The sequence below is a fragment of the Pogoniulus pusillus genome, chromosome 36 (genome assembly GCF_015220805.1).
Source record: "Pogoniulus pusillus isolate bPogPus1 chromosome 36, bPogPus1.pri, whole genome shotgun sequence".
Classification (NCBI taxonomy): domain Eukaryota; kingdom Metazoa; phylum Chordata; class Aves; order Piciformes; family Lybiidae; genus Pogoniulus; species Pogoniulus pusillus.
In genome coordinates, this window is record NC_087299.1 from 4,201,087 (window position 1) to 4,227,308 (window position 26,222).

The window sequence follows — 26,222 nt, forward strand, 5'->3', positions numbered from 1 at the left end:
ACAAAGGAGATGAACCTACAACGTGGCAGAGTCGCTCTCCCTAGACGTGCCACGATGCTACAACTCTCAGCTCCTGACAACGCATGCAATACAGTACTGCCTCCAGCCCTTGTCAGAAGAAGAACTAAATCATTACTGAAAGCTGAAACGATTTCAAACCAAAGGCTGAAGAGGAGGGAATAATCTCAGTCTTACCAAGTAAAGCAGAATACTGCATCAGTGCTGGAATGGTATCTCAGGCTGACAAACTGGCTGCTAGCAGTGAAAGCTCCCTGCAAAGGAGCTAAAATGAATCTATGGGGGCTCCTCCTGGTGCCCCTAAACCCGAAGGCTGGTGCCCAACTTGGGGCAGCCTGGCTCTACCTCTTTTTGTAGGAAGGGCCTTTCTGAAGTGCAATCCCTTTGCCACCCACCTCCACCTGCCTTCCCTCTGCTAACTATGAGGGGAAAAGCCCCACAAAAGGAGCAGAATGCAGCCTAAATTAAGGTGATTTAGCTAAGCATGTTCATGCCCAATTGATATAGCAAAAACCTGGAAGGACAACTAAAGCAATGGTATGAAGAACTGTGTCAGAGTTGCAGGTCTGGGCACCAGAATCCATTTAAGAGTGAGTGATTTTAACAAAGCCTAAGTAGTTGTAGGTAGTAAAAGATGTGGGGAGAACTAAGCACCAGCAGTGCTGGTTTGTAGCTTCTGTGTGCAGACTTCAGCCCACACATCCACTTTGGGCTTTTACACCAGCCTGCTAATACAGGTGTGTGATGAAAGCAGTAAACTGACCTCTGTTGCTACACCTCCATTTCATTGTTGTATTTGTTCTGTTTTCTGCACACACTATTACTCAGAATCTGCTGAGGGAGAAACTGTCTGCTCTTAGCTCTCTGATTTAGCTGACTCAAAGCTCCAGCACTTAAAGGCATTCTCTTGATTTCTGAAACTGAGGGGAACAGGAGTCACTGAATAAATCACACAAACCAAGATGCAGGTCAGACCTTTGCTTGTTACCTCAATTCCACCAAATTGCTTGAGAGTGCTATTTATGGAAAGACAAAGAGCTCTGCCCACTTCAGAGATGGAAGACACACATCCAGGGAGCCCTGGCACACCTCTGACATCCGAGTCTGGCAGAGCAGTGCCTCAATTCACCTCTCCCAGATGCCAAGAAGTGCTCCAATCCCCAGGCTAAGAAAGGGGTAAGGCAGCAAGCAGCACCACTGGTTCTGAATTCCTGCCTAGGTGGTGCTGTGCTGAGCCCAGATGCCTACTATGACTCCACAGAGAAACTGTGGGGAAAATTTTGCTCTACACAAGCTGGTGTCTAAAAGACCCTGCTGACATCCACGGAGTGGGGGCTTCTGCATGGCCCCAAAGGCAGCAGCAAGCTTCTGCTCAGGCGCAGTGGGTGGTGATGTACGATAGTGCTGGGTATGTCCAGATCATGTCTTCATTACAGGCACAGAAGCACTGGCACAGCGACCTGAAAGTGCTCCTAAATGACAAACTGACCCTCTTCAACACTTTTGGGTTTCTGGCAGCACAAAAGCCACCTCTCCCTGGAATTACCAGTACTGCACAACTTGGAAGCAGAAAGTGAGCCAAGATCCCTGCTCTGCTAGAAAAATGTAATGTGCCTCTCTAAATCTTAACAACATTCAAGATGCCACCAAGGAATGCATGATTTGCAGTGCAACTTCCAAGTGCTTTCTGTTGCACTTCAGTACTGTAATGTAAAATTCACCTGTTAGAGATCTCTGGCTGAAAACATGCACAGTAGGTACACTGCTGGCTCTTTCGCTCAGACATGCTACACCTCGGTTCAGCACTTCAACATGCAAGAGCTACACTAACAAAGCACTTTTGCTGGAAGAATGCAAGACATGCTTTGCTGCAAACTTCACCTACAGCATGCAATATCTGTACTGGTGCAGACCTACTGAATCTGTTTAACTGGAACACACATGCCAACGGAAGGTAACTACTGCAGAACTCAACTCAGCATTTGCACTAGTACAGATCCTGTTCAGAAATAGGCAACACTTGGTCAGGTGTGCTTTACCTTGGCTTACAGATTTTCAGGCATATAGAAATGTTGCAAGTGCAATGATAGTTACTGCTCAGGAACACAAGAACATGTTAGTACAGAACTTCCCTATGGCAAAGCTGCAGACTTAGAAATCTGTTCATGGGTACGTTACTGAGAGCTGCTGCTCAGTGTGTGATGGCTTAAAGCAAACCCTGCCTTCCACACCATTCATAAACACAGGCTCCAAGATGATGGCCATCCAAATGTACTGAGCTACCACATTCTCTTTTACTAAACTATGCTCTGTGTTCAGTATACAAAACAGAGCAAGTGTTGCATTCAATTGGGAGCGCAGGTGCTTTACCTGTCTCACACACTGACCTGCAGTCTGCAGCTGATCATCTCCCCTTGCTCAGAAGAGCTGGCACTGGGAAGCCAGAGAAGTTCTCCCCTCTCCTGGCAGCTGGCTCGACACAGCCCCACTCAGCTGTGGGACCTGCAGCGTAGCACAGCCAGAGTGGAACTGAGGTACCTCAAACTGCTGAGCACAGGCACAGGCAGGCCAACCCTTGGGAAGCACTGAGGTGGTGGTGAACGCCCTGCTTCTTCCTCAGAGCTGGACTGAACAGCAAGGGCCACAGCCAGTGCACACACCAAGCTAGACACCAGACCAGGGTAACCTGTTTAACCAAGTCACTGTTCTTAAAGGAGCCTCCAGATTGCTTTACCAAGAGAACCTGAACCTACTTTTCCCCCAACCAATTAATTACTGGATAGTCTGTACTGCAGCCATTCCTTTCTCTTACAAGTACTCAGCCCAGATTTAACACTTCTTTTGAGCAAGTTCCTTACTCAGAGGTACTTTGATTTCATTTCATTACAGCAATACAATGTCATGAGTGTGGGATTAGTATTCCCTCTTCATTAATCCTAAGTGCAATAAACCCTCTACATTTGGAGAAAACAGTTTGAACAGGGATGAGTTTTGAACAAATTAGGACCTGTGAAACCAGAAACACACTAAGTGCTGCTAGGAGAGCTTTTAAGTGAACAGGTTAGCATTGCCTTCATGCTAGAAGGTAACCTTCCCTGGTTCATATTTTTCCCCACTCTTAAATTCAGGCAGGGGAAGAGGGCCCAAGTGTAGCATGCGAAGTTTAGGAGCATCACTAAACTGCTCTAAGAAAACAAATGCTACTGGAATTTGCAGAATGGCATCACAGGAAGGATGTTCTGAGAGCTGTTGCAGTCCACTTTGGGACACACAGTGAGACTTTGCTTTGAAAACAGAACGAGTGAGAGCAAGTAACCCCCAGCAGGCCACCGAAGGTCCAGAATCCTCTCCAAGGGTCCACAGGCACGGCTCTGCTGGTTCAGATCAAGGAGGAGGGCTGAAGGCGAGGACAGTTGAAGTGAGGCAAGGCTGCAAGGCAGAGCACATGCACACCAGACAGGGTAATGGGCTCCAGCTCCTGCAAGACTCCAAACAAGAACTACCACCCTACCTCGGCAGCTACTGAAACCATGCAGAGCGCTGCAAGGACTGTAAACGTGATTCTGCACTGATGAAGCCTTCAGCAGAAGCCTCCTCGAATAACGCTTCCTCCTCTAAGGACCGAGGTCATTCCCTCGGCCCTTGCTGAGGAGCAGCTGGAGAGAGGAAGCTCTGCAGTAGAGATGGCCGCTGGCGAGGTGCCTGAACCTCGGCTGCGGTGCCTGAACCTCGGCTGCGGTGCCTGAACCTCGGCTGCGGTGCCTGAACCTCGGCTGCGGTGCTGATGGACAGCAAGGGAGAAGATGATGATTCCAGCTGCGAGCTGTGACCCCTGACAGTCGGGAGCTCTGTCCCGACTCCCGGACGGCTGCAGTCAGACAAAGCTTCTGCCCTTCACCCTGCCTGCTGCTCACTCGGGCACCACACAGGAGGTTGCATCGTGACGTGCTGAAGCGATGTGAAAGCAACAGCCCCCGAAGCAGGCAGCAGCGGCTGCTGTCCCCAGGCGCCCTCCCCATGGGGTGTCAGCAAATGGGCTCCTCAGAGAAAGTCACAGCAAAGGATGGCTTCATGGGAAAGCGTAACACAAAGCCGCTCCGCCAGGCCGACTCGGAATGCCCAGCCAGGGAAATGTGTCATGAATCTGAATGCCGGAGATCAGTGTAAGAGACAAGGTGCGGGAGCCAGAGGAGGCTATCTGGCAAGTTACCTGTTGCTCTGAGAGCTGAACTGGCCTGTGGGACATTTAAGAAAAGGGAGCTCTTGCCTTTTTCCAGATATCTCATTTGGGCAGCAAAACAAGAGAGACAGAAAGGCCCAATAAGAATGACACCCCAGAGCGCGCGGTCTGCCATTCAACACACACACTTGAGCTCCAAACACATTCAGCCCCTGCAAGAGGTAAATGAAAACAGAAGTTACTGTGAAAACCCTCGTTGCAGGTACAACGATGCACACGCCCCAGCATGACATTTTCTCGCAGCATCCTGAACTCAAACCGGGACTTTTCAATCCCTTCAAAGTTTTCCCCCACTTGATCTCACTAAGAGACGTAAGAAACTGAGTACTTCAGTGCAATCAGTGCCTGCTGCGTAGCACACATGACAAACCCACAAGGAATCCAAGTCCTAAGTGCACAGGACTAGGAAAGGGCTTGTTGCTGAAATGCCAAGAGAGAAGCGTATGCAGAGAACAACAAAATATAGTAGCTGCTGTTTATTCAGGTAGGAAATAAAAGCTTTTACTTACCAGAGAAACTGACTTCAGGTGCTACATGCACACTCCCCAAACCAGAGAGCAGCAAACCACAAGAAATGAGGCAAGGGGATCTATTCCCAAGGTAAAGGTGCCACAGAAGTACCCATTCTTCATTACCCACCAGCACAGGTAATGAGTGCTTTGCCCCAGGGAGGACAGAAAGCCACCACCTGTCCTAGCTCCTTGTGATCTGCTCCAGATCACAGCCTACTAAGAGCAGGGCAGAGAGGTCACCATGTGGGCAGCTGCCTGTTCCTGTCCCTGCCCTACAGCTGATCTCTGAGCAAAGCCTTCCTTCACAGGAGGCTACAGTGGCTGAACCCAGGAGCAGAGGACTATCTGTGTAGCAGGCACTGTGGTAAGCTGCAATCTGTCCCCTGGAGCAGGTTCCCTGAGGTGAAAGCTACTGCTTAAAGGCAATAGTAAATGGATTTTGGTTTACTTTTCTTCTACAAAATCTTCTAGCTTTGACTGCAGAAAGAGAGCAAGTTTTGTCCCACAGCAGCTGGCCAATAATCTCCCACTTCTCCCTCTTTACCAATCCTGGTGTAATGCAACCCAAAATACACCCAGGAAGGAAAAAAAAACAATCAAGTTTCAAAAGAGGTTTTCAAACTGAACCACGGAAGCAATGCTGTGATCTTTTACCTGCACAGGCAGCTACATAAGCATGGTGTCAGTGTAGAGAACACGTCCAGCTGTGTGTCACAGACAGACACGTTGCATGCATTCCTCCAGCACACGTGGCCAGGTCAGCTTGTGCACGGCAGAAGGCTCAGAGAGACTCGTCCTGCGTGCGCACGCCAGCAGCGTATGCACACAGGCTTTATCAGAGTGCAAAGCAGCAAAGAACTGTTTGCTGTGAAAGACTTCATTTGCAGAACAGCAGCTGAGACACTGTGTCATACTCCACAGCTTCCCTTTGCCAGACAAGCAGAGAGAACTCCCCAGTTTGAATCCCACATCACCTGCCCGTCAAGGCGAAACTCTCGGAACCAGCTTTCTGCTGGTCCCTTCTCTGCTGTTACATACACTGAGTGCAACAACTATTTCTGCCCCAGTACCAGGGGCACAGCCAGGTGCTCCTAGAGCAGAATCACCACGTGGGATCAGGACACAGAGTGGGCAACCAGGGCTGGAAGCTGTGCAGCAGCTGTGGGTCTGGACCCTGAGCTGGCTCCTCTCCTAGAGCACTGGCCCTGCAGCACAGGTCAGTTGCAGTCTATCTGGAGCCTGCAGCATGCATCTGCTCTCTCAGCAGGAATGCCAGCCTCAAGGGGAAGAGCACAGCAACACCACAGCTCCATTCCTCTGCAGTTGAGTCACACATTGCAAATTCTTTGCACTCTGGTGTGCACATTTTAAGTTTAATTTATTATTCCTATTCATAGAACAAAGGTTTTAAGCCCCATCCCCTTCTGTCTGGTGTGCCAAGGTTACCCACAGTGCTGCCAGTGGAGGAGACAGCACAGCTTCCAACTAGGCCATTCCCAGGGCTGTGTGCAGCGTGTTTTGCAAGCAGCCCAAGCCCATTGGTGCCAGGGCAGACAGAAGTGCCTGACAGCAGGGCCCAGCAAGGTGCTGGCACACCTGCCCATACCCAGCCACATTTGTTAAGCAGGAATTCTCTGGAGTGAAAGAGAGCATCAGAATTGTGAAAACTGAAGTGGCTGGAGACAGAACATGCATGCTGCTCCCCTCCCTCACACACTGTGGGACAGCCCACTCTGGTCTAGGTGATCCTGCTCTGGCAAGGGGGTTGGACCAGATGATCTTTTCAAGGTCCCTTCCAGCCCCTGACATTCTGTGATTCTGTGACACAGTCCCCAGCTAGCCAAATGAAATCAGGGAAGACTGGGAGATTCCCAGTTATCTGCAGACCCTGTTAAAGAACAGATCTCCCTAGGAAACCCTCATGCTGCAGCACGAGTCTGAGGCAGTGCAGGGAAACATTTGCTCTTTCTCCTCCCACAGCTCCTCTCTTGCACCAGTTTCTTCCAATTCCACTGCTTCCAATAGGGCTTTCCATCCTCACCATGACTGCAGCATTTGGCTTTTGCTCAGAGGGAAGAGAGTGTGGATGCAGCCAGCCTTCTTGTCTGGCATGGGCTCTGCAGCTCAGTCTTCTCTGCCCCACGACTGCAAGCATGTCAGGCGCTGCAGGAGCTCGAGGGCTTCTGCTTCAACAGGCATTTGCTGCACTGTGAGGGCTGAGAAGCTGCAGCTCCTTGCTCAGACCCATGCTGGGGCAGGAGGAAGTAGGTCAGGACATTGCCTGTTGGGGAGGGAAGGCATGCTTGAGCCAGCCCTGGGCAGCTCTGCCCTGCAGCCACTGCTCTGCTGTGCTAAGCAGACGTCGCCTTGTCTGCAGCATTCATCACTGCCCCGTGGATACCTCACCCTAAGATCAAAGCTGTCTGAACTTTCTGGGGGGAAGACCTGGGACTTGTAGCCTGGAGAAGAGAAGACTGAGAGGGGATTTGATAAATGTTTATAAACACCTGAGGGGGCTAGAGGGGGGACAGGCTCTGCTCACTTGCTCCCTGGGATAGGAAAAGGAGCAATGAGTGCAAGTTGCAGCACAAGAGGGTCCACCTCGACACAAGGGGGAACTTCTTTCCTGTAAGGGTCACAGAGCACTGGCACAGGCTGCCCAGAGGTTGTGGAGTCTCCTTCCCTGGAGACTTTCAAGGCCTCTCTGGATGTGTTCCTGTATGATCTGTGCTAGATTGTGTGGTCCTGCTCTGGCAGGGGGGTTGGACTGGATGATCTCCTTGGGTCCCTTCCAACCCCTGACATCCTGTGATCCTGTGGGTTTTTTGGTGTAAAAGTAGACACTTTAGGTCCTTAAAACAGATGAAGGTCATCAGAGTCATGACGAAGTTCATCAGAAGCACCTTTTGTCTTTGAAGTTATATTGAATTTGATTTTCCAAAAGCAAACCATGCTTTTTCATCAAGAGGCTTTGGAAACCAGACAGTCAACTGTAGACCAGAAATTACTAGCCCTAGTTATACCTTAGGAGAGTAAAAAGAAGTCACCCAGTCAGGACACCATTAGGAGAATACAAGCTATCTTTACACAGTTCCTGAATTAACCTGCACTGATTAGTTGCACAGCACTTCACCACACGTGCTAGCACCTGGAGCTGCAGTGTTCCAGCTAACAGCTTCAGAGAGCTGATGTCTGCAACCAGGAGTAAAGTTCCTCTTCATCAGGGCAAGACCCACGTAAGCAGCACTTCAACAGAAGGCATATCTGGGCCCCTTGTCCTTACTTCATCCAGTTCTCACTTCAGGAGTCACTAGTAAAGAACTCAAATTGTTACTTGCAAAAAAAAGGAGGCTATGCAATCAAAAATGGTAGCACAGAAGTCATGGTTTGAAAAGTCATCAGCTCTTGCTTCTTTGTTAGGCTCAAACAAATAAGGATGTCTCCAGCAGGCTTAAGTCCAACTCATACATTGACTCCCAGGTCATAAAAACCACCTCTGCAATCTCAGGGCAGTAAAACTCCACGACCAACAATTCAGTTCTCTTTTCTGAATGCCATGTGGAAGGAGGTGTCCAGGCTGTCCCTTCCTCTGCCTCTCCTCCCTTGCTGAAACAGCGGCACACAACCGCTGCAGGCTTTGACCAAAGCTCTGCTGTCCTGCCTCCTCTCAAATGCAAGATGGCACTGAGCAGCACTGCTGACAACTCAGGCACTTGCCTTGAGAGCCACAGCACTCCCTGCTTGTACAGAGACTGGGAATGCCACAGGAATGCTCTGGCACGTTCCCACCCTGCCGCCAGGCAGCAAACTGCCTCGCTGGGGGACCCAGCGCAGTGGCACGAGGCCTCCTGACAACAGCTCACCTGGCACTGACTCACAGCTGGCAAAAAGCTGGTCCTGGTAAGGTAACCAGACATGTAGCTTAGCAAAGACCACCCCCAGAAGACAAGCACTTGAGCTCAACCACCTCACGGAGTGAAAAGTAGCGTGAGGAGCTCTTCTGCTTCTCTCTGGCTCAGGCAGAAATGCCCATCTAGAGCAGGCTGCATCTGTATTGCAGCCCTCTACGATCCAGCCTGAATGCTGTCACAGTCCCGTGACAAAGGACATTGTCACTCATTGAGGATGTGTGAGAACAGACCCCACCACGTTCCAAAATCTACCAGCAGCCACTTTGGATACTGAAAAAAGTCCCCCACCGACAATGCGGCCTCGGCATGCCCATGATGAAGAAACATGGCCTTTGTCACACAGTCATGCACCGGAACATCTACTGCAGAGCTCTGCCCTGTTGTAAAAGCAGCAGTGTTAGTCATTGCAGTAGGGTTAGTTTATACAGGGTTCTGGTTTGTAGAATTAATGGAGGTGAAACTTACTGGCATATCTCGGCTGCAGCCCCATGCAAGCAAGCAGAAAGCAAAAATATTTAAAATGGAAGAGAGGAACTGGCTAGCAGGCAGCTACACTCACCCTTTTGTACAGCCTATGGTCCACCAGTGGGCTTCAGATTGCAAAACAATACCAAAGAGCTATTAGCACACAGACGGCAATAACCATACCTTACCAAAGCTCCAAGTCAGGGAGGAGGAGACAACACTTCTGCTTGCCTGGAGAGAAAGAACCCTTCCCACTCCTGCCTATTGGACTCCTCTTTAGCAGGGAAGAGCAGTCCTGTGTTCAGGTGTTTTAGTGCAGAAGTAAAAAGCAAGTAAAATAACCCCAATACTGTTATCCCTGTGGCATTCCTAGCTGCACATTGCCTTATCTTGCAGCAATTGGCTGTGTTCTCTCTCATTCCAAAGGCTAACCTATGAAACCCACAGCAGATCAGCACCACAGTCCAGCATGGTGCTGACACCTCTCCAGTCTAAAATATTCCTCAGAATCAGAGAAAGAATAGGAAAGAGGAGGTCACCTTCCCAGCAAAAGCTGGCTGCAGGGACCATGCATGGACTCAGCAACCCCAAACCCCTCTTTGCAGCTCTTGCACTTCTTTGTGGATCTGTGTGTGTCCTATCTGGGGATCCCTAAGTAGGTGAAGTCTTCCCAAAACCATTACATAAACCCCTAATTGCCTTGCACAGGATGACATGTCACAGACAGTTCAACTCACAGGAGGTCTCAGGGACAGGTAGTCGGGTGCCAGTTGATGGGGCTGGGCACCTTGGCAAGATGGGCAAAGCTCTGCTGGGAGAGGCCAGGAAGTGCCTGTTTCTCATTCTCCAAGGACATTGCTGTGACAAGCCGTGTTGATGCCATGTTATGGCTGATGCATGTATTTCATCAGATCTCTGAGGGCATGACGACAGATGGGTACAGAAGCTGGGTTGTTCCCCAAGCCAAAGGGAAACGATTCATGTCTGGATGTCGAATGACTGCTGCGGATGGATGAGCACTTGCGTCTCCTAGACACCTGCTAGCCTTCAGCTGCCAGAGCTCTAACACCTTCCCTGAGAACACACTCAAAGCTTACATTTCTTTCCTGATTCTCAGAGTCTACACCCCCATTACTGAGAGAGCTCCAACCACAGAACCTTTCTTCTTAACTCCCTTGAAACACCTAAAACATCCCCTGGATCGGGCAGCAAGGTTAAGTTCAGGAGATCAGAAAACCCAGGACTGACATGCCTATGCACCCGAGGCAGCAAGCTGGCAGGAATCATGCCTGCTCTACCAAGCCTTTGCACCAAAAAAACCCTAACCAGCAAACCAGGACAAGATGACTGTTTAAGCTGTTCTGAATGCTCGTGGGGAGAGTTCTCAGAACTGGCTTGAAAGTGGACTTTGACTGATTGAAAATAAGAAAGAAACAACCAATCAGATGGTTGCCAGGGAAAGGCAGAGTAAATCTGGCCTAAAGGCTACAGAATAAGATCTTATTAAGAGTCCTTTATTGGCTCAGCAATAAAAACTGGCTGTACATAAAAGCCTAGGTCAAACAGCTTCTGTTTTTAAAGGTTGATTCTCTGAGCTTTAAGAACTTGCTGCCTTTTTGACTCACTGTACTTATGACAGACTGCCAGTGGCTTTTGCAGATGCCTCTGCCACCTCTACCAGTGACAGATCTGCTACAGGCTGCTGTTTCTTTGATGCTCCCCTGCATGCCCTCTTCTCCTTCAGATTTTCCAAAAACAACTGCAGTTTGTCTGTTGTTCTGACAAGGCCCTGTGGTTCTGACACTCTGTGGCTCCACGGTGTCATTTTTACCCTCCTGAGCACCAAACAACATTAGATGTTAGCTGTCACAGCTTGCCCCATGAGCTTCAGGAGCTTGGATGGCTGAAACATTTCTTTGTAGAGCCTGAGGCTTGGATTTCTTGTTTACAGCAGCAGTATGCTGATTTTGAACATGTCCACAACAAGACTCTGACAAACAGCACTCCTGAAATCATTCTGGGGCTGTTAGCCCAGGCAGGAGTTGCACCAGCATCAGCTGTATCCCAGGTCACACCGCACAGGGCACACAGATCGAATGGGTGTAATCAGGAGGCTTAGCAGAGGTGGTTTTAAACCAACTGAGCATCCTAGGTTTTATTACTCTGTCCTGAGGAAGAGGTGAGCAAGTCAAGCAGTAAGGAACAGAACTATTAACACACTAATAACATGTCTTGTTCTACAAAAGAAAGAGAAAGTGCTGAGAAAGAGGAAGGCAGTGACCTGGTGTCACTGCAGGAATCAAGAGCAACTTAAGCCCTGGTGAGTCTGCCTTACCTGGAGACTTACACAAGCTTGTTAATAAAACTATTAAGACACAGAAAATTCAGAAGGCTGGATGGAGAGCAGTGAGAAGGAAGCAATTCCCTCACCTTCCACCTGGTACCTCAACATACATGCAACACAAACAGGGTAACTCAGAAGTGAGGTTACACAGTCAGGCTTTGGAGGCAACAAATGTGGGTGGTCTCGTCAGGACGTGACTGTGCTGGGGAAAGGGTTTGGATCTGCCCCTCGGGGTGGAGGGCAAGGAAGAAAACTGGTCAGAGTCATCAGAGATGTAAAGCTCTGTTTTAGTTAAGTAGGTCTGCATCACTTCTGGCACTACGCTGGAATTACATAGATGAATTCTCAAGCAGCCACAGCTGCTAGCAAAGTGCCCAAGCACTGAGCCAGGGCTGCCCGGTAAGCCAGAGGGACCCCTCACGACAGCAGGCTCCCTACCGCCCCCTGCTCATCACCCAAGACCTAAACCCATCCCCAGAAAGGCACAGCAGCAGCACCGCTGGAATGAGGAGATGGACTGCAGGCAAAGGAAAGGGTCTGGCAAACTTCAGTAATGCAAGTGAGTAGAGTCTTGTTCTACAAGGAAAGAGAAAGTTCTGAGGAAGAGGAAGGCAGTGACCTGGTGTCACTGCAGGAATCACAAGCAATTTAAGCCCTGGTGAGTCTGCCTTACCTGGAGACTTAAGCATGGCTGAAGGGCATGGCACATTCTGGGCATTTGCGGGACACCCTGGGAGTTAGCAAGGCACAAGGGCAAGTCACTCTGGGCTTGTGCCTGAGAACTGGCTCTAAGAGCATCTGGCAAGCTGACCCCAGAGCCTTCACAGATGGAAACAAGCTCTTGGGTGCATCAGGGACTGCCTGGATCTCAAGCAGATCTGAGAAGATACAGAAGTTCTGAGCTTTCACCTGCTTCGGCAGGACGCGCTGCCCGGCAAACACAACACCACAAACCTTCTGCTCTCTCCCACACACCCTGCAGCGAGCAAGAAGCCACTTGTACCTTCTCCTGAACAACTGTGGCTGTTTCACGTGCATTTGGAATTGGTCTTGGAACCATGAAGCCCTCTACTGTCCACACATTACTTCACACTGACCCTGCAGGGAAGATGTCCTTCCACAACCTAAATCACACTGACCTCCTGCAAGCTGCAGCTCTGAAATCCTACAAAGAGGTTTGCATCTGTTTCTAAAATCATGCTTATCACATGCCTCTCTGCCTCTCAGAGCTCTCCTTGCTCAGACATCACTGGGCTGAACTAGACAGGCTTCAAAGGGCTCCTGAGTGGATGAAATGCATGTGTGGTGAGAATGGAGGGCAGAGAGTCAAGAAAGATCTGAATTCACTTCTGTCTAGTCAGTTCCAGTTTGCAACCTGATCCAATAAGGGATCCTTTCACTGAAAAAACAAAACAAATGCCCTGCATGTGGCAGAGCAGGCTGCTACCCATGAGCACAGTGGCACAGGTGCCCACACTGGAGGCCCTGATTCATTGTCATGTCTGTGTCTGCTCCCAGCTCACTGCGGTGTGGAATGGCTGCCATGAACCAACCTGCCTGCTGCTCTGCTGGCACATTCTACCTACCCACATCAAAAAGAACCTGTATTTGATGGGAACCTACCAAAAGATCCTGTGCCCAACTAGAGACATTTCCAGTGCGCACCAGGTGTCACATTTTGCACCTTCCAACATGCCATGAACATTTTGTGCAGCACTTACAACCTGTAGTTGTGATTCAAGCAAGCTTTTTCAAACTTCCTGAAGTTCAACTTTTAAAGTCATGTGCCTTGGGTCGTTCAAAGCTTCCTTACTCTGCATCTGCCCAACACATCCTGGGGCCGCTTTACCACAAGAGCAACTGAGCTGAACATGGTTCTTTTGCAGCAGGAGCTGTAAGTTAGAGGTTTCATTTTTGTAAGTACATCTTGGAAACAGCTGGATTCTATTGATTCTATTACCCTTTACATTGCACTCCTTGCTGACACACTCAAGTACTGTTGCAGTGCTCTAGTGAAGGGCAGATACCAAAGACAGTGTCGTACCTGTGGCGGCAGCGTCGTAAAAACCGCATGATCTTGCGAGCAGCTTGGTCTTGCTTCTTGGTAAGCAAACTGCTTCTAAACACAAAAAAACCCAACACTGAAGTCTAGGCAGAACTGGAGAGGGTAACGCTAAAGGCAAGGATAATCATCCTACGAACCACTGCCTGTTTGCCAGCAGCCTCTGTAAATTACAGCACAACCTCGACAAGAGTAAAAATAATCCAGAAGGGTTCTGGTAGCATCTGACAGCCTCAGGGCTCACCTGAGCACTTGGCACCCCCAGGGCTCACCTGAGTTTCTGCTGCACGATGCTGGCTGCCCGGCGGTTCTGCCTCCTCTTCCCGCACTCCTTGTAGCTGCGGTAGTACTGCTGGATCAGCATCGCGGCTCGGCGGCTCTGCTGGAATTTCTTCTGCTCATAGTAACTTCGGAATTTGCTCTGGATAAGAATGGCAGCTTGTGTCATCTTTTTATAAAGTGCATACTACAAGAGAAACAAAGAGAGGCTGAGGCACTCCGACAGTGGCAGACAGAAGCATGTTGCTGTGCTGAATGGCTCTCCTGCCACCAGGACATGAGGAGAAGCTAGAAAGTGTCTACTCATCCGCTGGAAGCTGTGAGAGAAGTGTGACAGCAGCAGATTAGGTGCAGAACTTGGTCTGCATCAAGACAGACAATACCTGTTTTGCTATCCATGGAATAGTTGGATAGGATTCACAGAATGCTTTAGGGTTGAAGGAACTTTTTAAAGGCCATCCAGTCCAACCCCTGCAGACAGCAACTAGAGCAGATTGCTCAGAGCCCCAAACCACCTGATCTGGAAAGCTTCCAGGGATGGGGCTTCTAACACCTCTCTGGGTAACCTGGGCCAGGCTCTCACCACTCTTCTTTCCTCTAGTGTAAATCTCCTTTATTTAAAACCATCACCCTTTGTCCTATCACAGCAGGCCACGCTAAAAAGTCTGTCCCCAGGCAAGTCTTGATCGCTCACATATCCATTTAAATCCAAGCATTCCAAATGGAAACAACATATGGAGATGTAGAGTAAGGTATCAAAGCTGCACTCGTACCTCTGAACTAACACCACCAGAGAGGTTTCAGTGCTTAAGTGTTCTTACTGTGAAAGTTTTAACACTTTCGAAGCCTCTGTGTCTGTTGTTGCTGGATACTTTATCAGACAGGTGAGACACAGAGAGAACAGCCACTGCCCTGGACAGGATAACATCCTAAGGTATCTCAGGGGAGTTTTCCAGTCTATTGGAATAAAACAAACAAACCAACCCCTCCACCCAACACAAAAGCAAACAAGCACACTCCCCCCCCAACCCAGTATCACCCCAAAGCAAGGACTCCTCCACATCACCACAAGTTACCAAATTTCACTTTTTGGAATTGAAGCAGTCATGAGGTGCAGTTATTATTTTGCCACCATTTGGTTCCCTTTTTCGTGTGTGTGGTTTTATTTGTCTTTATTTCCAACGTTTTTAATTCAACGGATCAGATTGTGGTTTGAAATCAGCTATTTTGTGTGAGTCTGCTGACGGGTTGGTCATGGTTTTCCTTTCCATTTTTAGCCCAGACAGGACTTGTGTGGCTGAGTTACACACCCCTGAACAGAAGGGTTCAGCTACGAAACTGTGATGCGAGCAGTGACTGCACAAAGCCAGCCACGAGCATGTGCTGATCTCAGCAACGCAGGAGCAGAACAGAGGAACAAGGCAGGTGAAAGAGAGCACTCACTCCACACACTAGACCCCACCCATAATGTTTGCATTCAACTCTAAGAACCACTTAGCCGAGGAGTTGCTGCCTCTCCTCCTCTTTTGCCTCCAGCTGGAAAGAGGATAAATGGAGAAGGTGCCCAACCCTCTGTGAGGTGGCAAGCCCCAGCTAGCACAGCAGCCCCAGAGAGCTCAGCTCACTTGTGCTGATGGAGTAGTCAGAAGGGAGCTGTGGATGGAAAATTGCCCTGAGGACACATTCTCGCCAGAAAGAGCCTGCCCTGCCTCCTGGGTAGCTGTGAAAGCAGCTCAGCTGATTCTGGTCTTTGATGGGAGCAGGATGTTGTGCAGCTGCGAAATCCACTTTTTACAGCAGAAAATCATTGGCTGTGGACAATCTCAGACTGGCACCAACAGCTGTGCCTCCAGCATGAACGAGCATCAACGTACAGGAGATGGTGGTCTTAGGAACTTGGGGCAGATGAACGTTCAGAATACTCTGTTGGGCAGGCTGGATGCAGCAGACAGTGGCTGCATGGGTGGGACAAGCATCCTCCTGTACTCCCTGAATGCAAAGATCACCAAGTGAGGGCTTAACAGCAGCAAAGCAAAGCTTGTCCTCTGGAAACTGCCTTCAAAACCTTCCCCACACCTCAGCCCATCACTCCTTACTCAAGTATCTGAAGTATCTATTGATGCAGGGGAGCTTTTTTCTATGTTTCTTTTAGCTATACTGCTCCACTGGTGTGCAGGGACACGGCAGCCCCTGGCACCTCCCAGCAGCTTTGGTTTATCAGGGACTCCTCAACCGCAGGGATTTCTAAGCGGGTGCTACCGAAACACTCCTCTAAACACCAGGTTCTCCTGGCTCATACTGAGCCTGAAAGAAAGTTAGTGACCCACAGGGAGTTGTTTCCAAAACAGTGTTTGTATTTGTATTACCTTCAAGGCTATCCAAGTAAGCTTAGGGAGAAACAGAAAAATAGAGAGTTAATGTTAGTTCTGCAAATAAAGAATGAAAAAAAAAACCAAAACACCCAAACCATCTTCTTCTGAGGAGAAGCGATTCCAGGAGCCAAGACAAAGCAGCTTTTGAAAGGAATTTAGCTTCCTTGTTACTGGAAGCATCACTCCAGAACGGCAACCACCTGACAAGTGGAATGTGAATCATGAAGCAGTCATCTAACACTAGAAAGTCTTCCCAAATCAGTGTTTCTGAGGGTTGTAAAAGAGCACAGGCCTTTGGCTTTTCACTTCACGTAAAATGCTGCCAGACAGCTTGAGTCTAGGAGGGTACAGTGAAGAGTCCCTCCCTGCCCAACCCCCTCCAAAATAACCCAAACATTCCAAAACCACCCAGCCAAAAAGGAAAAAGCATCTTCTTTTTCTAGGGTTGAGAACTCAGCCTAAAAAAGAGTCTCCAACTAGAGTCTGGAGAAACAATTTGCATCATGCTAACCCACACGACTTCCCAGAGTTTAAAAGTTCACTCTGTGCAAAAGCAAACAACCAGGTTTTCATCTTTGCCTTTATCAAAGGCAAAACCAACTTCAATTTCACAATGAAATTTGGCAAGCAACTAGTCAGAGAATAGTCTCACCACGCTCCAGCATGCATGAAGGCTGATATGGAATGCCTCATTGCCCTCTGTCTCACAGCACAAGGCAGCTATCATCACAAACAAAATCCTGTCAAGGATTGCTGCTAAGATTAACATTCAGGACATGAGTTTTTTTCCCTTCTCAATTTGCTTGAGCAGGGCATTTCATTACTGCATGCTGCACAGCACACAAGAGGAGCAGTGGCACAACTCCCATTACATGGCTGTGTTCACAGCATTTCGCCTCCCTCATTACCTGTTTGTATTTTCGGTAGCAACGCTGAATAACAGCTGCAGCCACCTCTTGCTGTTCCCGGAGAGGACGACCCTGTGTGGAGAAGGAAAGAATAAGCAGTCAGAGTCGCACCAAAAAAACAGGACAGATGATGGCAAGTGGCTCACAGCAGCTTGCAGGGCACCTACTAAATCCCTCCTGTCGGTGCTACCTGGTCTGCTTCAGGTATGGGCATTTCCTGCAGATGTCTGCTTTCAATTCACAGGAGTGATAAACCTTCACATTTGATCTTCATAGCAAGCATGCAACTAACCAGCACCTCTGGGGTTTATTCTGAGGCCATGTTCTGTGAGTGCTGTTTCAGCACAGAAGGCATGCTAGGGCACAGCATGCTCACCAGCCTAGGGAAAACAGAAACCCTGATTCCTCTCTCCAGTATGGTAGGCCACTGGTTAAACAACCAGAAGCAAATGCTAGAAGCACTGAAAAGGTCATGACAGGAACTGTATTTTTGTCCCAGGAGCAGGAATTGCCCAAACTCTATTTTGTAGCAAACTATGCTCTCTCACATCCAACAAGGAAGACGTTGGATGTTCCGGCCACGTACCTTGTATTTCCTGAACACCGTCTGGACGAGTTTGGCAGCTTCATAGAGTTCTCTCTGCTCATGATCAGACAGAGTTAACTGTGCAAACTCATTTTCTACCTTCTCGCTGGTGGATGCACTCAGGAACTCAGACCAGTCTGCTGCTGAGGGAAGGCTGGGTTTCTCAAAAGCTATTTCACTGACTGGTGAGCCTGCGGGGCTCAAGCTGGTGTTCGAAGAAGGGGTCAAGGGTTCACTGTACAGACTTCTGAAATATCAACCACAGTAGGAATTAGTGGCTCACAAAGTGCCTGGGCTGGCATCACAGACAAGGATTACAACACTGAGTTCAAGGCAGAAGCTTCATGATCCCCTCCTTCTCTCCAAGGACATCCCACATTCCCGAGGCTGCCTGTATTGCACTGTGCAGAATTGGTGCTAAAGTTACAACCACACCCTGTGGGTATTTCCCCCTTTAATACCTGCACTCCTCCCACGTTTTTGTAGCTGTGCTGACATTGAACACCCACACTGAGTCTGAGAAACGGCCCCTGTGTGCTAAGGAATCAGTGCTCACTCCCCAGCATTCACACCACCAAACCCCAGCGGGCAGCACGGCCCTGGCTGACCTTATCTGCGCAGCGCTGGGCAGGTGATCGACGTCAGCAAGGTAACTGGCCAGCCAGCTCATCGTGGTGCTCATGGCAGCGCTGTCTGTCCTCTCCACCAGGGGTGACTCCATTGGCACAAAATTCTCCCGCTTGATCCTGTCAGGCGTAGCTTCAATGATGTGCTCTGCAAGTGTCATCATGTTCACCTGGGCACGGGAAGAGGGAAGCAAGACTTGCTGAGGGGTGGCAGGAGCCTTGTGCTTGCACATTACAGCCCAGCTTCAGACAGACTGCCTCAATGTTAGGGAAAATGGGGTAGTTGGAGCCTGCTGTTTGCCTCAGCACTGGAGAGAAATTCCATAACCAAAGCTCATCTGCTTTTCCATCTCCTCTGACAAAGCACTGCAGGGTCTGACATTGCCAAGACCTCTCTTTCACAGAGCACACAGGAATCCTGAGAGACTGGTGAAAGGTTCAGGTCATTGGACGTTTGCTGTATGTTACTGACAGCTGCCAACTGCTGGCTTGTTCCCAAAGGAAAAGCTGCCATGCTGCCCTCTCACCAAGATAGAATCACAGAATGGTTTAGGTTGGAAGGGACTTGAAGGATCATCCAGTTCCAGCCCCCTACTGTGGGTTACTCAAGGCCTCATCCAACCTGGCCTTGAACACCTCCAGGGAGGGAGCATCCACAACCTCCCTGGGCAACCTGTGTCAGTGTCTCACCACCTTCACTGCAAAGAGCTTCTTCCCTAACATCTACTTTGAATCTCCCCTCTGCCAGTTTAAACCCATTACCCCTTGTCCTGTCATTACCAGATCTTGTCAATAGTCCCTCCTCAGCCTTCCTGTAGGCCCCCTTCAGATACTGGAAGGCCACTCCAAAGTCTCCTTGAAGCCTTCTCTTCTCCAGCCTGAGGAGCCCCAAATTTTGTAGCCTGTCCTCATAGCAGAGGTGCTCCAGTCCTCTGAGCATCTTTGTGGCCTCCTCTGGACTCATGATGGGACAATGAAGGCGCATTAGAAGTCTAAAGCCTTGAAACCACAGCTTTGTCAGGAATCCTCCTGAAGCACACCCATCTCCCACCATGTTCACAGGATTTTAACAGAGAGAACAGAAAACAGTTCTTGCTTTGCAAGATCTGCCTCACCAGCAGGACAGAGCACTCGGAGATGCCAAGGCAGCGCACACACACTGTGCTCCCACTACTCCTGCTGCTCAGAGGACCAAGCACAGCACCCTTCCCCCAGCGACAGTGAGTAGCTCTCAGCTGACCATCCTGCTTCTGTGGTGCATGTGTTCCTCTGTTCAATTCCCAGTGGATTTTTTCCTAATGGAAAAATCCTCTGTTCAATTCCCAGTGGATTTCAAACCTAATGTATCTTCCCCTCTCCACTCTCGCCTCCTTGTCCCTTAAAGTGCAGCATCCTGGCCTGTCACCACAGCACTATCTCATGTCATCTTGTCTTCAGAGGGGCTGCCTTCCCAGCTCCTGAAGGACTGAGGTCACCTCGGTTTCATTTACTGATGTGAGCAGAAGGCTCTGCTTTTAACTTGCAAACCTGCAAATGCTTCTGTGCATTCTGTGCACTGTTGAGGCATACCCCAGTGCACGACCCTACCTGCTGTCAGCCTGTGTGTCTGGCTTGAAAGGGCATTCTGAAATCAGCTGAAAGTAGACAGTGACTGCATGACCACCTCCCTTCACAAAGCACAATGTGGACTCTCTACAGGCCTCCACAGGAGTTTCTCACACTCATGCCTCCTGTGCAGCCACTATGTTCTCCTGCACTGCTGACCTCAGTGTTGTGGGTATGTTTACCTGCAAGTCGTCCACGTGGTGTAAGCAGTCCTCATCCCCGGTGCTGTCCCTATAGGACAAGAGCTCTGCATCCACCATCTCCCTGTCAGCCATCATCAGCACATTCATCTGCTCTCGCTGGCGTAGCCGATGGGCTACAGCTTCCTTCCCCAGTGTAGTGCCCTTCTGGCTCCCTGCCACCTGCACTGCAGACACACCAATATAAATGTCTTTTGGGTTCCATTTGATGCCTGTGTGGCTGCCAGAGCCCCGGTACCCAGGAACTTCTGGTACGTGCTGGGTGAGCTCCCGGCCATAGTCCCTTATCCCTTCACTGGGGCTGATTGTCTCGGTGGCAGATTGCTTGGAGCTGGAGTTCTGCTTCCTGATGCTTGGCTGTTCCAGGCTCAGTGCGGTGGAAAGCAGCTTCTCTTGCCGGGCTTGAAAATATTCAGGGCTCAGCTTATGCTTTTTGGGTGCAGGGTAATCTTTCTGACTCTCACTGCTGTAGTAGCTGGAAGGTTCTGATCTTGGTCGTCTCAGCTCTGGGAACAAACAGATCAATGGCCAAAATGAAACATGAAGGTGGGAAGCCTGTGCCAAGTTCTAGGACACCTGACAGCATGTGTAAAGGGCATACGTTCACTCCTCTTCCCCATGCTTCCCCAAGTGCATGGAGCACTTGACAGAGTCCCACAGGAAAGAATTAAGCACAGACAGCAGGGCTATGTCTGGCACATGCTGCCCAGATAAGCTCCCTGCCCTCAGTTTTTCACATGCCAAATGTCAGCAAAGCAATGCATACCCTCAAAGCTGCCTTTTTTACCTGTGTTTGTACTGGAAATCACAGTGACTCCCTTCTGAGGCTCCTGAGGGGCAACGAGCTCACTGTGCCACTGGGACACCCAGTTCTCTGTGTTGGAGTCTGTGCTTGAGGGGCACTGACCCCTGGAGTTTTGCCCAGTCTGGGTTTGCTCATCTCTCTGTAGCTGTTCCAAGCACTCTGCCAACTTCACGTGGCCCCGAGAGCGGGCAATGGCCAGTGGCAGCCTCCCAAGGGAGTCAGGAATAGAGATGGCTCGGCGGTCCCACTTGTACAGCACGACAGCTGCATCCATGTGGCCCAGGGCACATGCCCACATCTGAAAAACAGAAGACAATGGACCCATTGACCTGCCTTCTCCTTTCCTTCTCAGTAAGGCAGTGGAGCCTGGCCCAGAGCTCATGGGAAAACTACTGATAAGCACAACCACTACATGCCTGAACCCTAGCAACCACCCTTGGCCAACAGGGAGGACAAGAAGCCTCCTGCAGCAGAGAAACCTTGACCTGCCAAATAAAGCTGACAGTCTGACAGGTTCTTATGGGGTTTGGTTTTGTTTTGACTCTGGCATCACTACATGGACAGAAAAGCTTCATCAACAAAGCAATCTCTGAGATCAAAAAGGTGCCAACAGGACTGAAAACTGGGAACAACAAAATCAACAGTCTGCTGTGATAAAATGTCACCTCTGCTTCCACCTGCTTTGCTTTTTGCTTGTCCAAGCTCTCAGTCACTATTTCACAATTCCAGTGACCAAGACACTGCAATAACCTTACAACCTTTACAGTCAAAGTGAACAACATACAAGAAAGTGTGTAAGGTCCTGTCCTCTGCATGAAAGTGGAGGCTAGAGATTGGGTAAAACACATGCCAGAACCACATGTTTGTCTCCTTTCCTCACACTGCTCAATGCCAAGGCTTTTTCTATCTGGTCTCTCAAGAACAGCAGTGCTGTGTTATCATTTACAGAGCAAGGAGGCACAGAAACATCTGCTCTCCAGAGTGTGAAACATGTCAGGAAAACAACACTTCAGGAAGAACTCCAAAGGGTGCTCAGACTCTCTCAGAAGTTTGTTTTTGCTCTTACCAGCGGAGTGCAGGAGAAATGATCCACATTCAAAGGGTCAACTTCAAGCTCCAGATCGATGCTGTCTGCATGTTTAGTGCTGCAAAGGAAACAACAGAACAGATCATGCTCTGTAGCCGTGTCAGGATCACCATCTCAATGCACAGCACTACCCAGTGCACCACATCACAAAGAAGCAGCCACGCACATGCCTGTGACACATTTACTACAGGTGGTGTCCCCACCGGAGCCTTTAAGAGCATGATACATCCAGTGACTGGACTCGCTCTTGGCAGGGACAGGTCCCATCAGACTGGAGGACAGGAACACGCTTAGGGACATGGCTGTTAGCAAAGGACAGTCAGAAGTCTGGAGCAAGCAGACCTTAGATATGCTTCTGCCATGCCTGTATTGAGAGCCAAGAGTCCAAGGGGCTGGATCTTACCGCCATTTGATGAGGGTCTGGATCAGTGTGGCATAGCCCTGGGCAGCAGCCAGGTGCAGCAGTGTCATTCCTCGGAAGGTCTTTGAATGGATCAAGTGTTTGGACTTCGCCCAGCAAGCGCGGCTCATCATCTTCTCACACACCACCACCACGCGGCTCTCAAAGCAGTTGCCCAGCGTCCCAGTCCCAGAAATGCACTGAAACACCACACACAGCCCAGCTCAACCACTGAGGGAAGCTGCAGCCTGCCCTTTCTAGAAGTACTCAGGCAGTGGCAAAACCCAGGTAAAGCCAACTGCCGTTAAAGACACCCACAAACCAGACTAGTTCAGGGAAAAAGCTGCAAGCGTTTCCTGCCCCCCCAAAGCCTGTCTCTGGTAAGGAAGTGCAAAGCTGCCATGTCTGAGCACAGCAGGGCTCATACCTGCACCTGTGTTCCTCCGTTTCCATTCCCATTGCTCCCACCTCCGACCCCTTGCTTGTGCTGCTGGGAGCCTGTCATTTCAGCCATTCTCCTCTCCATCTGCTCAAGTCGCTCCAATATTGACATCCTGAACTGGTTATCTAGGTTGAAGAAAGACCATATAAGGATATTTCCACGGGAAGAAAGCTTAGATTTTGGCAGCCTACCACAGGAAGCCACAAACAGCTACCCTTAAAGTCAAACAGGAGGTTTGTTGTGTCTGGCAATGCACAGGGACGCTCGCCCTGCAACATCCTAGCTCTTGAAGTTCCTGCAGCAGACCTTTGTCTGCAATTCCAGAGAACTCCCTTAAAGAAAACAAGACAGGAAAACTAAACACACAGGCAAAGGATTCTAGCTACATTCACACAGAACAGGGCTAGGGTAACACAACTCCCCCAGGAATGAGTAAACCCTAAGTAAACACAACCATTGTGGCAGCATTTCAATGGCATCCTATCTGTCAAAATACCTCCCATTTTAGAGTCAATGTCTCTGCTTTAGGAGTCCTGAATTCAGCTTGGCTTGCCTTCTGAAACCACACAATAATGGCATCTCCTCTGCTTCCTTCTGAGCTTAGAAAACAGAGCCTTTAAAAAGCCACTTGCTCCTTCTCTGGCAGGCTCCCTTTCCCGGAAAAGAGGTTCAACCAAGTGCCAGGAACAGATGTACCAGAAATAAAGAGTAAGGGCAATGCCAATCCAGTAGCATCACTCTGAAAAACAGCACAGCTCTCCACCTCTCTGGGCTCTGCAGAAGTCTAAAGGCTGCACCATAACACAGCACTACAATACAGCTACTAATGCTTGGACAGTGGAGCAGGTAGGTGAACAGGACATGGCTAACCCTGATGCTGTAAAGACCATTTCAAGCAATCTTTTTGTGTTTGGGGTCAGTCCGTGCAGCTTCAGTGGCTGCAAACAGAGAGCTGCTCCTGCCCTGTGACCCACAAGGAAGAGGCTTCACACAGCTCATGTGATGCTGTGGAGGATAATTTTGTGGCTAGGAGACATTCCATGAACCTTGCTACCATGCTATGGAGGAAAGGTAAGCCTCATCCCGTCTGGTTTCATGCATCCATGTAGATGTGGAGCACCACAGTACGAAGCCCAGGGACAGGAATCAAAATTAGTAAGCTCTGATCAAGTTTTACAAGAGAAAGGCTTCTCAGAGTGACCTGGTTATGAGTGGAAGCCATCCTGGAAGGCTGCAGGACTACTCGTGTGCTACACCCTGCAAAGCACAACTCTCACCAGAGGGTATGAAGCTGGCGTGACTGCAGGGTGGTATGAATAACAGCAGCAGATCCCACTCAACCCTTGACAGAGAGAGATGTGGATCTCTACTGTACTGCACTGAAGACCATGTTGCAGATCACTGATAAGAGACAGCTCAAGTCTCCATCCCCTTCTTCCTAAGAGGCTGCTCAAGAGCCAGGGGCAAAGGAGTGTGGCCAGTAACTTAACCTCGTTTCACTTGCTTTTCTTGCCTAGCCCAAGATGCTGTTAGTTATCATCAGCGCCCTCTTCACAACTCAGCTTTCCTGTTTCCTGCAAAGCCCCTGGGACCGACCGAGAGCCGGTGTAACGCTCCCGGCACAGAGGCGGCCCGCACGGAGCGCCCAGCACGCAGCGCCGGCAGCGCTGCCCCGGCGGCCGCCAGTGCTGCAGAGTGCTGCAGTGCGGTGCGCGCCGCTCGCTCCTCCTTCCCCATCGCCAGGCGGGGCACGTACGCTGCAGAGCCTGACGGAGCCTGGCACCGCCGAGCCGTCCTTCCCCGCTCGCTGCCATGCAGCGGCTACGGCTCAGGTGCCAGGAGCAGAGGCCGCCTTTGCCATGCAGGTTAACGGCTGCGTTCTGCATATTTAATGCCGCGGGGGGAGGGCTAGGGGGGCAGCAGGTGTATTTTATCAGAGCTCAGAGCAGCAGCACACGCTAGGCAGGGTACCTGAGCCTTCCAGCAAGCACAGGCAGAATCAGCCTCTTCTTCAAAGGAAAATGGGGCTTAGACTGGTGCTACAGAGCAACTAGCCCAGGGTTGCAAGGCTCTGGGAATTATTCTGTGCAGGCAGAAAGAGCAAGAGGAAATGATTCCGGTGATGCAGAGCATCCTACACTGATTGCTATTCCCCCACATTCCTTTCTGGTTGTTTTCCCCCCCCCCCAAGATGAAGCCATTGTGAAATAGAAATGGAGAGTCCGATGTTTGTGTCTGTTCTTGGGACCCTTCTCTCTAGGCTCTGTGATCTGAATGAAGCCTCCACCTCTCCTCAGCCCGAGCTAATGAACATTTTCTGGCACTCACAGGAGAGCTGAAGTTGCTACATGGGCATCTGTCGCCACCACTGTCACCAGATGGGAACACTAAAACAAAGTGGAGAACTTCTCTTTGGAAATAGGACTTGAAATGGCATCCAGTGCTCCCACCTATTCCTGTTCAGACATCTGAACAGTGCTCCTGGGAATTACTTAGGGCAGGACCACCTGATCTGAAGTGGCAGAAGGCACCTGTTTGACTTACCAGGAATCTGAAGGATGGACATTATAAACTGGCCACAATAACCTTCAGCATCTTGCTAAAGCAATGCTGGTTGTCACAGGTGGCTGCAAATCACTGCTCAGTCTAAAGCAGGTCAGAAATTAGTAACACACTATTAGTAACACGGGAAGTGGAAACTAATAGTCTGGAGCACCAGCACAGAGTGAAGGGAGCTCTTTCCAAGCCTAGCAGATACAGACAGCACTTGCAAGATGCACCCTCAGCACAGAAAGCTCCACCAGCAACAAAGGTGAGTAGAGCAGTAGTGCATGGAAGGCATCTCTGTGCTGCCCATATTCCAGGGGATCTCACTTGCTTCCTAAGCAGCTAGAACCATGCCACTGTTTCTGTATCATGTTGCCATAACAAATTTTGAGCTATCAAGTACTGCAAGATGTTCCCTTCCAAAGTCACTTGAGGTGTGTGCACTGCATCAGCCCACCAGAAAACAACAATGAGACTGAGGGGTGAGAGAGCATCAGAACAAGAAAGGGAAGACAATTAGCTACAGGGCAGAGTTGGCACATCCTTCAAACAAAACAAGGACACCTAGCAGCCAAAGGTAAGGACACCTTCTCCTGTACTCAGCAATGAGTGGAAAGGCTCCTACTCTTCCACGCTGAGCCCTGGACATGCGCTGGATTCACAGCATTTGGAGCACAGCCAGCACGGTTCACACCTTTGCCAACAAGCCCACAGATGCCTTGCCCAGGCTGCAGCCAGAACAAGACATGTCATGGTTTGGAAGCTCTCAGGGTCATTCAACTCCTTGAACAGCACATTTTCTTCCTTCCTTCC

At 49.8% G+C, this 26,222-nt stretch overlaps 1 protein-coding gene across 16 annotated transcripts in view; it reads right to left on the reverse strand.

The window, feature by feature from the left end:
* The window catches only part of CAMTA1 (calmodulin binding transcription activator 1), a 260,782-nt gene that overhangs the window by 5,992 nt on the left and 228,568 nt on the right, over positions 1–26,222 (reverse strand). For 12 of the 16 annotated variants that reach the window (XR_010308514.1, XM_064171810.1, XM_064171811.1 and 9 more), the window contains 12 exons: positions 22,848–22,987; positions 22,424–22,620; positions 22,000–22,078; positions 20,916–21,231; positions 20,111–20,634; positions 18,306–18,493; positions 17,698–17,944; positions 17,112–17,183; positions 16,198–16,218; positions 13,825–14,018; positions 13,535–13,609; positions 9,241–9,271 (listed from right to left, as the gene is read on the reverse strand). Coding sequence is in view for 15 of the 16 variants with exons in the window: in XM_064171810.1 (XP_064027880.1) it covers positions 9,241–9,271; positions 13,535–13,609; positions 13,825–14,018; positions 16,198–16,218; positions 17,112–17,183; positions 17,698–17,944; positions 18,306–18,493; positions 20,111–20,634; positions 20,916–21,231; positions 22,000–22,078; positions 22,424–22,620; positions 22,848–22,987 (2,084 nt within the window). In the remaining variant the exon portion in view is untranslated. The remainder of the gene's footprint in view (positions 1–9,240; positions 9,272–13,534; positions 13,610–13,824; positions 14,019–16,197; positions 16,219–17,111; positions 17,184–17,697; positions 17,945–18,305; positions 18,494–20,110; positions 20,635–20,915; positions 21,232–21,999; positions 22,079–22,423; positions 22,621–22,847; positions 22,988–26,222) is intronic. The other 4 variants (XM_064171817.1, XM_064171816.1, XM_064171818.1 and 1 more) reach the window with 4 other exon arrangements.